General features: G+C 42.3%; 1 protein-coding gene across 9 annotated transcripts in view; it reads right to left on the bottom strand.

The window, feature by feature from the left end:
* HMBOX1 (homeobox containing 1) overlaps nucleotides 1–14798 on the bottom strand; it is a 94987-nt gene that overhangs the window by 15856 nt on the left and 64333 nt on the right. For 2 of the 9 annotated variants that reach the window (XM_085305650.1, XM_085305651.1), the window contains exons 7-10: nucleotides 5912–5994; nucleotides 3666–3761; nucleotides 1956–2050; nucleotides 1624–1755 (exon numbers count right to left, since the gene is read on the bottom strand). In XM_085305650.1, the coding sequence (XP_085161776.1) occupies nucleotides 1624–1755; nucleotides 1956–2050; nucleotides 3666–3761; nucleotides 5912–5994 (406 nt within the window). Of the gene's footprint in view, nucleotides 1–874; nucleotides 956–1623; nucleotides 1756–1955; nucleotides 2051–3665; nucleotides 3762–5911; nucleotides 5995–14798 lie in introns of all 9 variants that reach the window. The other 7 variants (XM_085305656.1, XM_085305654.1, XM_085305652.1 and 4 more) reach the window with 7 other exon arrangements.

Below are 14798 nucleotides of genomic sequence, written 5' to 3'. Positions count from 1 at the left end.
TTTGCATAATTTGTACCATGGCAAAATTGTAAGAAACAAAGTTCTGCCTTCTGGAGTTTTAGTCACTTCATTAGTATTTGGGTGAACTTTGTGTTTTAAAGCTTACCCAGAGTTTAATGCTGCTGTAGAAAACAGAATTTATGGTTTTAACAGCTACGGGATGTTAAATGGTCATCAGGAGAGCTTGCCATTTAATGCACTTCGCTTCTTATGTCTAACTGTACTTCACAGAGGAGCCTAGCTAAATTACTGAGAAAAGTAATGCTTAAGTACGATAAACAAAGATTTTAAAAATTTTAGTATTAATTTTATTTCTCTTTCAAAGAATTTTGGATAACACACAAAAGAAAAATATAGTTTGAGAGTCTAAATAACACCTCATCACTTCCTGGATCTGACCGACAAGGAACGAACTGTGCTCGGCAGCAGTTTTAAAACATCTGACAACAGTCTCAGAGCAGGCTCTCATCATCTATAGCTAGCTGAAGTCTGTTTCCAACAAATTTCCAGGTGATGACCTATAAAAAGGGCCTAAATACCCATCGGAAACGGAGCGGCTGGGAATGTCTCTGCCAGGTATCTGCCRCATTGGGCCACAGCCAAGTCTGCTAGGGACTCATTCCAGGATGCTCCATTGCTAACATGCTCCACCAGCGACTCTTAAAGAAGGAGACCTACCAATTTCTCCCAAACAAGTCAATTAAAACCAACCAACCCACCCCAGATGCTGGGCACAGCAGTGAACCAGCTAACATCAAAACCAGAACCAAGCAAATGAATTGTTCAATAAATCCACTGGTGTCAAGCACACACATCCCTGATGGGGTTGGCCAACACTGACACCTGAGGGAAAATTGGGAAGGGGGTGCAATACCTGTCAGGAAGGTGTGTGGAGGAAGGGTCACCAACTTTAGGGTAGGTGAGGGCTCAGAGTGCGGGAAGGGGTATTCTTTTGCTAGAGAATTTAAAAAAGAAGTTGCTGTCAAGGGTTAAAAATAACCAAGAAAAATAGAGAATAGGCAAGAGTTAAAATGCAAAAAGGAAAAAAAGACAGACAGATAATATGTAAACAATCCAAATAGTGGCACATGGTCGCAGAACAATACGCAGCAGGTATGGGGCCAACTAAACRTCAACTTTCATCTTTATCAAATCCTTGCCCCCCACCCGTCATCCTATGTCTGTCAGTGTCTTGGGGACTGATCCTGAGACGCTCCTGAAAGGTACGCTCACAGACCTCCGTAAGAACGGAGAGAGCTCAGCCCCTTGCAGGAGGGTGCTCAGTATCTTGCTGGGAAAGGTTGACACAGGGGATTATAAAGTGCATGGGGCAGGGGCTTACTGCTGTACTTGTCTGGGTGCCAGATAATCAATAATTAAAACAGCTGTAACCCAGGCTGTAATGAAGACATTTCTTGCAGAAGGAAATAAAAGATGCGAGAGGGACACACATGCCTAGTGTTGCAGGGAAGCATGTCAGTGCCTGATATATCGGAACAATTGTTAAAAAGACCTGTACATCCTTTTGTGAGGGTGAATAACTAGGACAGTGCCGGGGTAAGGAGAGCTCAGGTTATGCATGGTGCCCTGGGTGAGTTAACACTCTCCTGATATTTTTCATACATTGCGTGTGGCGTGAATGGTGTAACTTGCTTGTTTGGAGCAGATCCTCCTGTCTTCTTCTACCTTCTCTGCTTCTCTGCCTCCCTCTGAACATCTTCCCTCCTCCTCCCCATTGCGTACTTGCCAAGTGTCCTGTTGTATGACAATAAATCCATGTGGGTGAATACTGGCTTCTCAACACATTCAAACAGGGGAGCTGTGCTCTTCCACTTTCCCCATTACAATTATATACAAGCAAAAGAAAAGCAAGAGACATCTGATTTGCGAGAGGCAAAATGGGTCACACGTAAACTCTCCCTTTTGGGGCCACGCGGCAGAGCTGCAACACTTACCTGYTCTGAATAGTCGTTGCCATCAACATCGTCGCTGTTGGAATGACCGCCCGGACTCTGTACATCTATTCCATGGCTCTCCAGGATTGCTGCTTCTTCGAAAAAAGCAAATGGATCCCTAATTTATCTGATGCATTAGAGTAATTAAAAGTAATCATTTCTTCAAGAAGTTGGAACAGCTGGAGGAGCAGAGTTATTTCTTAGCCTCTTTCCCTTCTCTCTCCAGTATTTGGGAAGGTAGCACAGGTGGAGATACCAGTTTGCCTGAAAGTCTTCCCTGCTAACAGGGTTATTTGCGGTTTGGATTAGAAATTGGATTAATTTCTAACACACTAGAATGCCAAAGGCACTCCCTGCAGATCTTCCAGCATAGTTTGGATTAGCAGGACTTGTAGGGGGGGAGGGGAAGGACACATGACTATCTGAAAATAAACAGAGAAATATTTTAAATCCCATAAGTGCTTTTAAAACACAAGYGTCTTCATCTTCTAATATGATTCATGGGTCCAAAGCTCCCTCTAGTTCCTTTAAACCTCTTTGCACCCCTCCTCCCCATAACATGAAAGTACAGATACAGCTCTAGCTCCCCTCACCTCGGACTARCTTTGCTTTTGTCCTTCCTCCCTTTGACAGACAATTTTGTTTTTAAAAATAAATTCCAATTAAGTTCGAAACATACTTCAAATGCTCTAAAAGGAAACTTTTCTTCTCAGCAAATGTGGCAAAGAACTTTAGCCTCTGCTAAAGCAGACAGCAAAAGAGTGTAACACGTACCTGACATTTGCAAAAAGACTGGGTAGCAAGCAGATACTGATTTTTGCTCATGTAGATATTGCAAACTCAGTTCTGCATAGCATCCAAGTAGGTACCTAACATTTTGCAGACATTACGCAAGTCTGTTGAAGCACACTAACGTGAGTTTGTTCTCATTACACCATCTAATGTTCATTCGCATTAGGAGGTGTACTTCTTACAAGTTCAGACCAGCAGCGCCAGCTCGGAAGTGGTTTCTGTTTTGGCCTGATCGTAAGTATTTTCATTTTGTCCCAGCCATTAGTCACTGTGCAACACCACAGAAAGCAATAAGGTGGCACAGGTATAACTGGAATAAGAAGTTGGCTTGCAGAACACATTTGGTACTGGTGGCTGTATCTGAGATATAAAACAACTCATCTGGACTCTTAGATCCCTGTGGGATCTCAGGGACCGCAGTGAGAAAGACGTCCCCAGGTTTGGGCTGAAAAAACAAGCACATTTCAGTGGAACTTGGACACAAGAAAACTTACAACCACATAAAAGCTCTTCACAACAGCCACTTTTCATTTAAACTGCATGTTAAGGTAGTGAACTTGCAATATTCTCAATTTCCCTTATTTCCAATGCTGATATTCTAAGATTTTATTTCAGATTTTATTTGGGATACCCAAGGGGGCCTGAGCATGGGGAAATACGATTCTCCTGCCACTGATAAAATTCTAACTTTGGTTTTCAATCATTTTTCCTGCATTGGTGATGATTTTTGTAACTTGAATTCCTACTCATTTTAGAAAAGATCTGGAACAGTGAGGAATSTGCTTCAAAAATTGTTCCACGTTTCTCTTCAGAATGCCAGAACCTCTTGTACTGTCATTAATGCAGTCTTAGGAATTTCCATCTCTCCTGAACAAGCCTAGGTACTACAGCTTGAAAGCAGGCTCTCTGATACATTACCGATATTGGCTCTTCTCTTGATTTCCTTTCTTCTGTTGGCAAACCAATTGTATACTTTAAGGGAGGTAACTCGCTCCAAATCCGATAACTTTTTTCCTATGAAAGTAAACAGGGAAAAAATATGGCAGCATTGTGGCTCACTAGGTTCCAGAGGTAGGCACAGACCTTTATGCATGTGATAAACTCTTGAAATACAGACAGCAATGAAAAGCTATAATAACTGAGAATAAAGTGAATTTTATGTGAACCAGAGTACTGTGCCCAGATGTTATGGTAATAAATGCCAAATATCTCTCTAAAAACAAAGTAGCCTTTCTTCTTTTTTTAAAATCTGAAGCACAGGAATTTCTTTGCAGCTTCAATCCACTAAATCCAGTGCTGTGGGAGAATAGAGGGCTGCTCTTCTAGCTCGAGCACAAAACTGAGATTCAAAAGTGGGATTTGTTTTAATGAAAGACAAGAAGGCTAGCAGCTGCTGTAGAGCATTCAGTCTAAGTAATTTCCTTTAAAATAAAAAAAAAAAAAAAAAAAAAACTCAAATTCAATTTGCAGCCCTGCACAAACTGCGTACCCTTGAGCTAGTTCTCCTTCAAAGTGCCACAAGGGTACTGTTCAACAAGGTGTCGTCTTCAGCAGCAAAACAAATGTAGAAATTTCGTCGTCCCGCTCCCCAGTCTGCTTTCTTTCCTCTCCCACATCACTACACAYACCCTCACAACGGGGCCAGTGCAACTTCTACCTTTCGGGAAGGGGGAGGGATGATGGAAACCAGATCATTGAAGTGTTACAATTAAACTAGAGGGAAAAAAAAATCTGAACCACCGCCAGCCAGCTACAGTTATCAGTGCAAAGGAGGGAAGCCAGGAGGGATTCAGCATTGCAGGGACCCCACRGAAACATCTTCAGCTGGCCTTGGCACCAGGTAAAACGTTTAATGTAGCTACATCCCCAGTGAGAACGAGAATCTCCCGTTTAGGCTGTTTATCTGAAAATAATTTGTCTGGCATACAAAATGTTCATATAATTACAACAGCAGGCAACGCACACGAAGCCTGCAAGCTTAAATAAGTAAGGAGAGACGGAATGAGTGAAAGACAGAAAAACAGAGAAATAGGTACCTAAACAATTTCTAAATGCTTTGCATTGGTACTACCCAAAATATTTTATCAGTCAGTCCAGAGACATAGCATTCAAGTAGCTTGTTCAAAGTTGCTAAACCAACCAGAGACACAGTCAGGAATAAAATCCTGGCCTCCTTGGTGCTCTGCGCGCTAGACTGTTCTGCTTCCACAGTGAAGAGGCAACAGAGAAAGAGGCAACAAGGGAAATTCTGACTAGATATTAGGAAAAACTATTTCACTACAAGAGTGCTCAACATTGGAACAGAAAGGTGGAAAATCTCAATTTTTGGAGGTATTCAAAACTGAACTAGACAAAGCCCTACACAACTTGATCTAAGTTGGTACTGCTTGACCAGATGATTTCATTTGCACTGATTTTTATTCTAGCARTATATGCTTTAAATAATCCAAAATATAAGTCCTGAAAACTGCAAATATTTGATGAGTTAAAGTAAGTTAAGGCAGGTGTGACCACTAATCTGGGCTCATGAATACCACATCAAGTATTCACGTTCCCCTCTCAAATATGGCTTCTCCAGGAGCAAAGAAAATGCAATTTGTTGACATGGATTCTAAACTGAGGCCTCCTCTCCAAAAGTTACAAAGAAAACAGAAACACAGGAAAGCTGGGCCCACTACTCTGCTGAGGACCTGCTCTACCATCTCCAGTAAGGCTCAGTCTCTGAACCTCAGATTTCCCATCTGTAAAACCAAACCAGTAAAACCCACTTTTGCAGAATGTTATGAAATTCTCAGATCAGTACTAACCAGTTACAGAAGAACTTTGAAATAACTGACCTTAAAGAACAAAAACCAGAACATACTTATTTTCCTAGTAATACCGCTTACAAAACTGCTTAAATGAAACGTTCAGATGCAAAACTTCTGCTTCACATCTCAACTGCTGAGAATTTAGATTTTAAAATGGCATTGACTTTCATGTTCATCCAAGTATAGCACCTCTGAATGATAGGAGTCATAGAACGCTCAAGAAAATACTTACGACTAGTTGAGAGTGCTAAATTGCTAGTAATAGCCATAAAATGAGAGGTGCTGAATTTAGCAGGAGGTGTTGAAATCTAATTGCAGCCGCCTTTGGAAAGCACACCATGATCAGCTCCTCACCTGGCTTTTGTATAACTGCATTACAGGCATTAGCAATTTCTTCTCTCTTTGCCTCATCGGGATATTGATTCTCATTGAAGTAACTGCAAAGAGGGAAAAAAAGAGAAGTTTTTTTCATAAGTCAGAGCGTGAATCTCCAAGCAGTTTCACTAAGAGGTGTCAATCGGTAGTTTACACTTCACTCTTACAGAAGTAGCACAGATACGACAAATTTCACATTAAACTAGCTATGCACAAGGTAGTAYCTGCATGCACTCATATCCACATAGTTACCACCTAAAAACTTCCCAAATGCTTCAGATAACTGAATGTTACCTCAGCATTTGCAGCGGCACCTAGAATAACATACCAGGAGATGCCACAAAGTGAGCAACGCTGTAAGTACCAGAGTTGCGACCATCAAGTAAGAAGACATTGTAGACCAGGCCTCTGCGTTTTTAATTACCATTTTCTTTCTTTCTTTTTTTTTTTTCTCCTGAAAGACCCCTTCCTACAAAGGAAGGAGCTCTTCAATATTTATTTTGATTCACGGGTTAAATGAGGTTTTCTTCCTCYAACACTCACTATACCAAACCACAGGTTGACTGCAAAGCCTTTTAACCAAAAGTTCTGCAAGAAATTTTATATATATAAACATAAATATTACACACACATACGCAAGTATTGTGAACTTTGGACAGACACGAGAGGGTTGTACAGATAAAATTACATAATAATACAGTAAGACTTCCAGAATCACTCTAGTACTTACTCCAAAAAACCCTCCATAATTTAGATTATCACAGAACATACTTTAAGTATAGCATATTTTAATAAAATTTTTCCAAATAATCAYGATTTTATTGTACTTAACATGCAGTAAACATCCTATAAGAGTTAAACTATTTTCTCTTTTATCTCATTTAAGCGCTTTACAAGTTTACAAACTGATTTACATTCTACAGATCTTATCAGATCTGCATCAAAAACAACAAAATGAGCCTTGTTTACRTCAATGGGTGCTGATAAGCATCTGGTAAGCAGGGACTACTATATTTTTCTATAGTTTGTCTATAATTTGGAATCCAAAGAATTCTTTGATCAGCTTTAATCAGTAACAGGTTCTTGGATAGTTGCTGCATATTTGAAAATAATACATTTTGCTCTATTTGCAGATCATTTAGTAGCAGGCTTACAGAGATGCAGTGCTTACTTCTTTTCCTTTTTCTCAYGCCCACCAGGATGAAAGCCTACCTGCATTAGAGCTTAAGGGAGTTACAGCCTTATTTTCCATGGTCATACYCTTCTCTTCTGGTGGGTTGGCCCCAGCACAGCTTCCCTGCTAAGGAARCACTGAGTCTGGTCCATCTAGCAACCTGCTTTGGAAGAAGTGCTGCTAATGCACATCCTACTACTTCACTTCCAGTTTAAATCACCTCACTGCAAATACTAATTTTGGTCATTCAGTGTGAGTTTTTTACACTCYTACTTCATCTCCTTGCTCATACTGTTATTTGCAGGTGCAGCTCTGTCCAAAAGTTGAGTCCTGTTTCAAGGTTGCTACTCATCGACTATGAGAAATCAGTCATTAGCACAGCTAGGAGCACCGTTAATGTACCTCCAATTAATTTGCTAGAGYAGACAGCAAATGAAACCACAGAAACAGCTGTGTCTTCACCAAATGAAGGACAGGCTGCCTCTGTACTACTGATCTGGTCACTGGAGGCAATCACACAAACATCTGACTATTTTTTCCTGGACCTCTCAGAGTTGCTCTTACAGAGTACGCTGACTGCAGAGTGAGACTGACTGCAACTGCAATTCCCACCAGGACTGAACCTACTCTGAGAAAAACCTGAGATTTGGCCATTACGTTAGGACAGGAGGACATCTGGTTGTATTCACTTCACTGGAAACTTCAAGTACATGGCACTTTCAACTCCRGCTTTGCCACCAGCAGGAACACTCCCTGAATTTTCAGCAAAAGATTTCTTATTTTCTTGGCAGTATCTCCAGTCTTAGGGTATGATATTCTTTAAAGCGTATTCTTTTTTTCTTTCAAATATATTATTCCTTCTATTATAATATCCTCTAAAACAATATATGCACCTAACCTGACTTGCAAATTTCAGTTTAATGGAGTTGTGTTCTGTACAAAGCTCTTTTTGAGACTGGAAATTTTGGAAAACAGACTAGAAAATGCTCTTTCTGGTAGCACTAGTTGCTTTCTAGTAGCAAAATAGGGAATTCCACTCTTTGCACAGAGTGAAGAACCTCTTCCTCAGCAAATTCTGCTAGCCACAACAGCTATTTTATGGAAGGTCTTTCCTGAACATTATCTAAAACTGCCAAAAGTTTGGAACAAACACCACAAAACAAATCCCATAAAATCAGAAAAACTAAGAGATCTATACCATGATGCCTAAACCAGAGGGTGAAACCCTGATGTCATGCTCCATTATGGGTCTCTATTATCCACAGTCACCAAGCCGTTAGATGGCACCTACTTCTACTGAAGAAATGACAGAAKATGTAAACAGCAACAAAAGCTCTATATTTGAACTGCCAGATCTCACGYTGATGCAAAACAGTGAGACACCAATCGACCAAGAAAAGATGATGCAAGAGCCACTAGTTCCCCTTCTCTTGGCACGTAGCTTAACAAGATGCTGTTGACAAGCCCCTGACCGCCACATGCTTTTGCCAGCTCAAGCACAATAAACAGGTCACCTTTACTAATAGTAACAAGACTTAGGCTCACAATTACAGTTTTCGGTGATAACAGAAGAACTGCCCATGATGGAGCTACCTTTTTCAGAAGAGGACAATAAATGAGACTGCTCTTAGGGCAACGGAGGAAGCTTTTGGTGTGTATCATAATCATTTCTGGGATTCAGACAAATTCACAACTAAACYAGCAATTCACACCTTAACATATTTTACAAATCAATAAATTAAAAACATTTTCGTCTGAGTGAACCAAAGTTTATTTTCCATCATTTTGAAACCTTTCCTTTAAATTCAAAGACTGATTTCTCATCTTTCAATGTAAATGTATGCAAGTTCCTAAAAGAAAATTGATCTCCACTTGAAAACCTGGAATGGTTTTCATCTTCAGCAAGTTTTGAAACCCTGTTTTATGAAAAAGATACTAGAAATCTGGGAAGCTTTCAGACAGCTCTCTTGGTTCATAGGTCATTTTCATGGCAGACCGCAAAGCTAAGCGGGTCCCAGAGGGAAGCTGGGAGGGAAAAACCCTAGTAGGTAAATTCAGTTTCTGTTGCTGGCACAGTAATCTCAGTATTTTTCTCTCCTTTCATTTGCTGTCTTTTTTGGTTTTAAGTAACCAAAACCATCATGCGACCTTGACTGTACCAGTTGATTTTCATCCTCTGCCTCCAAGTTCTCCACATACATTCTCTACCAACATATCACATTTTTCTCCCTTCACTTATTTTGAGGTCTTAGTAGGACTTCTAGGTGATATCATGACACATAACATGTTTAAAAGCTCCCAACATTTCTGGAAAGTGAGTAAGAATAACTGAGTTTCTGAGATAGGAAAACCAAGGAAAGCAGTTTAGAAGGCTTCAGGACCACTTCCATTTGGTCATACCCAAGCTGTGAACGTACTACGAATTTCTGAGGTTCATGAGACCACATTCCCTCTTTCAAATGGGAACCAAATTAATCTGCCTCCAGTTTCCTCCCAGGTATACTCTACAGGACAGGGGAAAGAGGTCAGGATGTCTGAATTCCTCTTCAGAGCTACAAACCATGGGCTGTTCACAATCTTAAAAGCTTCTGAAGACTACAGATGACAAATATGAAGCACTATGAACTAAGAAGGAAAACAGCAGGCACGAGTAAATCCTACCGAGGCACGGTGCTTTCTAGACAAAGGGCAGCTGTCAGCTGAATACCTTCGATGAAGGAACCAAATGATCTCCTTYGTAGAAAATGACAGTTGAGGGTTAAAATGAAAAGCAGACAAATAATTTACATGAGATGTAAATTTTACCACCCGTATGGTGGTAAAGAACGTAGATATCCTTGAAGCAGTTTCACTTCAATAACGCTGAAACCGAGAAAAATGGCAGATTCGAAGAAACCCTCTTTCTTTCAGGGATAATGTGCTCAGGACAATGACGGTGAGGGAATCCATCTCGGCTCCYGGCTCCGTAATGGAAGTTAGCGCGTCCCTCCCTCTTCATCAAGATGCCCTAGTTGAACGCCAGCAACGGGCGCTGATTTTTTTTGCTCGGCTGTACAGCTTGTGCTGTTCAGGCTTTGATATCGGATGCATTAGGCAATGCCTCGGTAGTGTTCCTGATAATCCACGGTAGAAGTTTTGCTGCTTCGTATCAGTTTTGCAGCTGCCAGGGGAGTGTCTGAAATACCCCAAGCTACACAGCAGCAGCAGCACGTTCAGTGTTTTTTCATGGGCTGGATAAAAAAAGCAGCATTGCTCGATAGACCCAGGCCAGGGAAAGGCWCAGTTTCCAGCATGACATCATCGTTTCAGCTTCGAAGTGCCAAAGTGATTCAAAGTATAGACGCTCCAAGGCGATTTGCAGTGGGTTAGCTGGTACAGCAGAATTAAACACTATCGAGGTGAGGTAATCCAGGTATGTGTCCTTGGGGGAAATCTCACYGAAAAAAGGGGTAATTCATCTTGCAATCAATGTGATGTAAGAACAGATAGGTACTTACTGAAGAAGAGTTGACTTGTAGCAAGMTCCCTCCCTCCCTCAGCTTTGCGTTTGTGCTCCTGTCCTCTCATTTCCATCAGTCTGGGTAGCRTTCACCAGTGAAATATTCCAGCACACTTGCTGGAGCCTAGCTCCTCCACTGCAGACCGCCCTTCCTGGGATGCCAACTGCAGACCTGCAATCAGCTTAAGACAACTTAAGTGCGGGTTGCGACCATAAAAAATGGTTCTGTTCTCTCCTTCGCTGCCTCTTTGCAGGGAAGAAGGTTTTCCACCAGGCTGCGTGTCTGCTCCAGCTTTCCACATTCTCCAAGACTAGTGTTTGTACAGCCAAGGGAGGTGGGCAGGAGACAGGGCAAAACCCCGGAACGCCTGATTGCTAGTTTATTTCTCAGTAAATACTGGTCAAGAACATTACTAATGCCATTTTCAATGAGGTCAACTGCAGGTGCCATTCATTTTATCTACCGGTATTTCTACAGATTCTACAATACTGGTATATACAGTCAATCACCACCRTGCCCCACACTACCACAGAATCATGGAATCAGTAAGGTTGGCAGGGACCTCCAGAGATCATCTAGTCCAACCCCCCCACTCAGCAGGGTCACCTACAGCATGKTASACASRGTTGCATCCAGGCGGGCCTTGAGCAGCTCCAGACAAGGAGACTCCACAAATCTCTCTGGGTAACCTCTTCCAGTGCTCTGACACTCACAGGGAAGAAATTCCCCCTCACGCTCAGGYGGAACTTCCTGTGCTTCAACTTCTGCCCATYGCCTCTTGTCCTGTCACACGGGACAACTGAAAARAGTCTGGCCCCRTCCCCTTGACACCCTCCCTTCAGGTACTTGYACACACTGATCAGATCCCCCCTCAGTCTGCTCTTCCCCAGGCTGAACAGGCCCAGCTCTCGCAGCCGTTCCTCACAGGGCAGGTGCTCCAGCCCTCKGATCATCCTCGTAGCCCTGYGCTGGACTCTCTCCAGTAGCTCCAGGTCTCTCTTGTGCTCTCTTGTGCTTCTCTGTCTTGAACTGGACACAGTACTCGAGATGAGGCCTCYSCAGGGCTGAGGAGAGGGGCAGGATCACCTCCCTCCACCTGCTGGCAACACTCTTCCCAATGCACCCCGGGACACCATTGGCCTTCTTGGCCACAAGGGCACATTGCTGGCTCATGGTCAACTTGTCATCCACCAGCACTCCCAGGTCCTTCTCTGCAGAGCTGCTCTCCAAAGGTCAGCCCCTAGCTTGTACTGGTGCCTGGGGTTATTTCTCCCTAGGTGCAGGACTCTGCACTTGCCCTTGTTGAACCTCAGGAGGTTCCTCTCTGCCCAGCTCTCCAGCCTGTCCAGGTCTCTCTGAATGGCAGCACAGCCMTCAGGTGTGTCAGCCACTCCTCCTAGCTTGGTAGCATCARCAAACTTGCTGAGGAKGCACTCTGTCCCCTCATCCAGGTCATTGATGAAGAAGTGGAACAGGATGGGAACCAGGACTGAGCCCTGCGGGATGCCACTAGCCACAGGTCTCCAGCTAGACTCCGCACCACTGATGACGACCCTCTGAGCTCTGCCTTTCAGCCAGTTCTCAAACCACCTCACTGTCCGCTTGTCTAACCCACACTTCCTGAGCTTCTCTAGGAGGATGTTATGGGAGACAGTGCCAAAAGCCTTGCTGAAGTCAAGGTACACAGTATCCACTGCTCTCTCTTCATCTACCCAGACAGTCACTCCATCATAGAAGGCTATCAGGTTGGTTAAGCAGGATTTCCCCTTGATGAATCCATGCTGGCTACTCCTGATCACCTTCTYCTCCGTATGTCTGGAGATGACATCCAGAATGAGCTGTTCCATCACCTTTCCAGGGATGGAGGTGAGGCTGACTGGCCTATAGTTGCCCGGGTCCTCCTTCTTGCCCTTCTTGAAGACTGGAGTGACACTGGCTTTCTTCCARTCCTCAGGCACCTCTCCAGTTCTCCAGGACCTTTCAAAGATGATGGACAGCGGCTTGGCAACAACATCCGCCAGCTCCCTCAGTACCCGTGGGTGCATCCCCATCTGGGCCCACAGATTTGTGGATGTCTRGCCTGCCCAGAAGGTCTCTAATCCTTTCCTCCTCAACCAAAGGAAAGTCTTCCCTTCTCTGGACTTATGAAGTGCCATGGCTATTTTAGACTGAACAAAACTGAAGCGCAAAAATATCCACCCMCAGAAAAGCTCTCATAGAGCTCAGGATTATACTGAAGTCACCATCTTTTCTTTCCCCCAGGACTGCAAAGCATAACCAAGAGTTTAGTTGCTACCGGAAACATCTGGTGAGACGTTTCTGCGCTTGGGAGCAGGCAAGGATGGGAACCGCTCTCGATGGGAAGAGATGAACTGGAGACCAGGCACTCCTGCCAGCCTGACTACAACTTCCATCGAGGCAAAAAAACAACAAATCTTCCAAAACCCAGTGATGATCCTGACTGCTACAGCTCTTTACTGCTTTCCCAACAGCACCATCATTTGGCTGAGGGCTTTGGTAGGTCGATGAGTGTTAAGGATTAAAGAAACCACTGTGGGACTCTAGCTTGACCTCTTGTACAACAGTGACCAAAGTTCCTCAGCAATTCTGGCATGAAGTCCAGATCTTCTGTTTGACCTACCAAGATATCCAGTCCCAATATAAAAATTCAGGATTTTATCCGAGGCAGACTCTACCATAACCTTAGATAAGCTTTGCAACGAAATTTTAAGAATCTAGTAATTACTTTTAAGAAGCCTCATTAGCTTTCAACCTCAAGGAATTGCAATACTTGTTCTCTAGGAAGAGAACAATTTTAAGCTTGCTATAAGAGATGTTTCATTCTTGTACTTTTTTAAATGGAAAATGCAAATCTGGAGGAGAGATTTAAACAGAACTAGATTACTTAGAGCACCAGACATGACATTTTAAATGCTATTTCACACGTTAAAATTTGTGTACATAAATTGTACGGTCATTTCAGTACACATTAAAAAACTCATACACAAGAACTGAATCTTTATCCTGGTTTTACAAATCAGTGGTTAAACTCTGAGACACGTTCATTTTACTGATGTTTCCTAGCGGGAAACTACTCTGCAATGTAGATTAAAATGCCAGAAATACACCTTCCACTGGAGTGCATAAGACTGCATGACCTTCAAAGCTACCATAATGCAAACTGGTTTCTAAATTTTTAAAAATCATTTTCTTGCTATTTTGACAGCAGTCTCAAGCACCAACACAATCCTATCAAGCTATTCAAATTATCCTAAAATTTGTTTAAAACCAGAATTAATTGATAATAGATCTGAAAGCYTCATACTTTCAAAAGATAATCTATGCTTCCTAATCTATAGCACCCTACTGTTGAGATAATTAACAATTAAAAAAAGAATAGTTAAGACATCAGAGGTGGTGATTTACTCTTCCTTGTAATTGGATTTGCTGATAAGAATATTTTTGAAATTACACAACAGCTCTCTTCTGATTAGAAAGACTTGGGAGTTTTTAACAATTTGAAAGATAGAGGTRCTTTCTGCTGAAGGCACGTCAAGGACACTGACAGCAGACATTGGCTAAAATTTTATGAGTGTCCTTAGGCATAATGGTGTTGCAAACTCCTAAAACCAACGTATATACCAAATTGTTCACAAAATAGAAGGAAAAAAAAAAATACAATGGAAAATTTTTTAAAGCCAGCAAGTAAATAACGCATCRTATATTAAAAAAAAAAGTACAAGTTATTCTGTAATTTCACCAACCAGTTGGTATGAGGATGCAGCACTTTCAAAGCTGTGCCTAACAAGGCACCTAGGTATGAATAATAGTGTGCGTCATGCTCTGCTTTACTTACTTGTAATATTTAAGTTGAGATCTACACACTACAAGGCTATTTACATCCATTAAATCCTTTGGGCTTAACCCCATGATAAGCAGGACCTTTCTGAAGTCAACTGTGCAACAAACATTTCATCCAAAATGCTGAACTTTGTACAGGAGAAGAGTTATTAAAGTTACATCCTCTGGATTAGCTAGTTCTCACAAAGCAAGCAAAGCTACAGAAGGGTCAGTCCAGGGATGAAGCRTCTCCGAGAAGCGATTAGACCCTGCAGAGATCAGCGCTGGCAATTTGGTAAGAGCACTCCCACTCCTAAAGGATGTTTTACTGCTTGGCAAGTCAACCTTTCCA

Source organism: Rhea americana, unplaced genomic scaffold (assembly GCF_003343005.1).
Source record: "Rhea americana isolate MKP2758 unplaced genomic scaffold, rheAme1 scaffold_225, whole genome shotgun sequence".
In the NCBI taxonomy this organism is placed as follows: domain Eukaryota; kingdom Metazoa; phylum Chordata; class Aves; order Rheiformes; family Rheidae; genus Rhea; species Rhea americana.
This window is presented reverse-complemented; position numbering and strand designations above follow the sequence as displayed.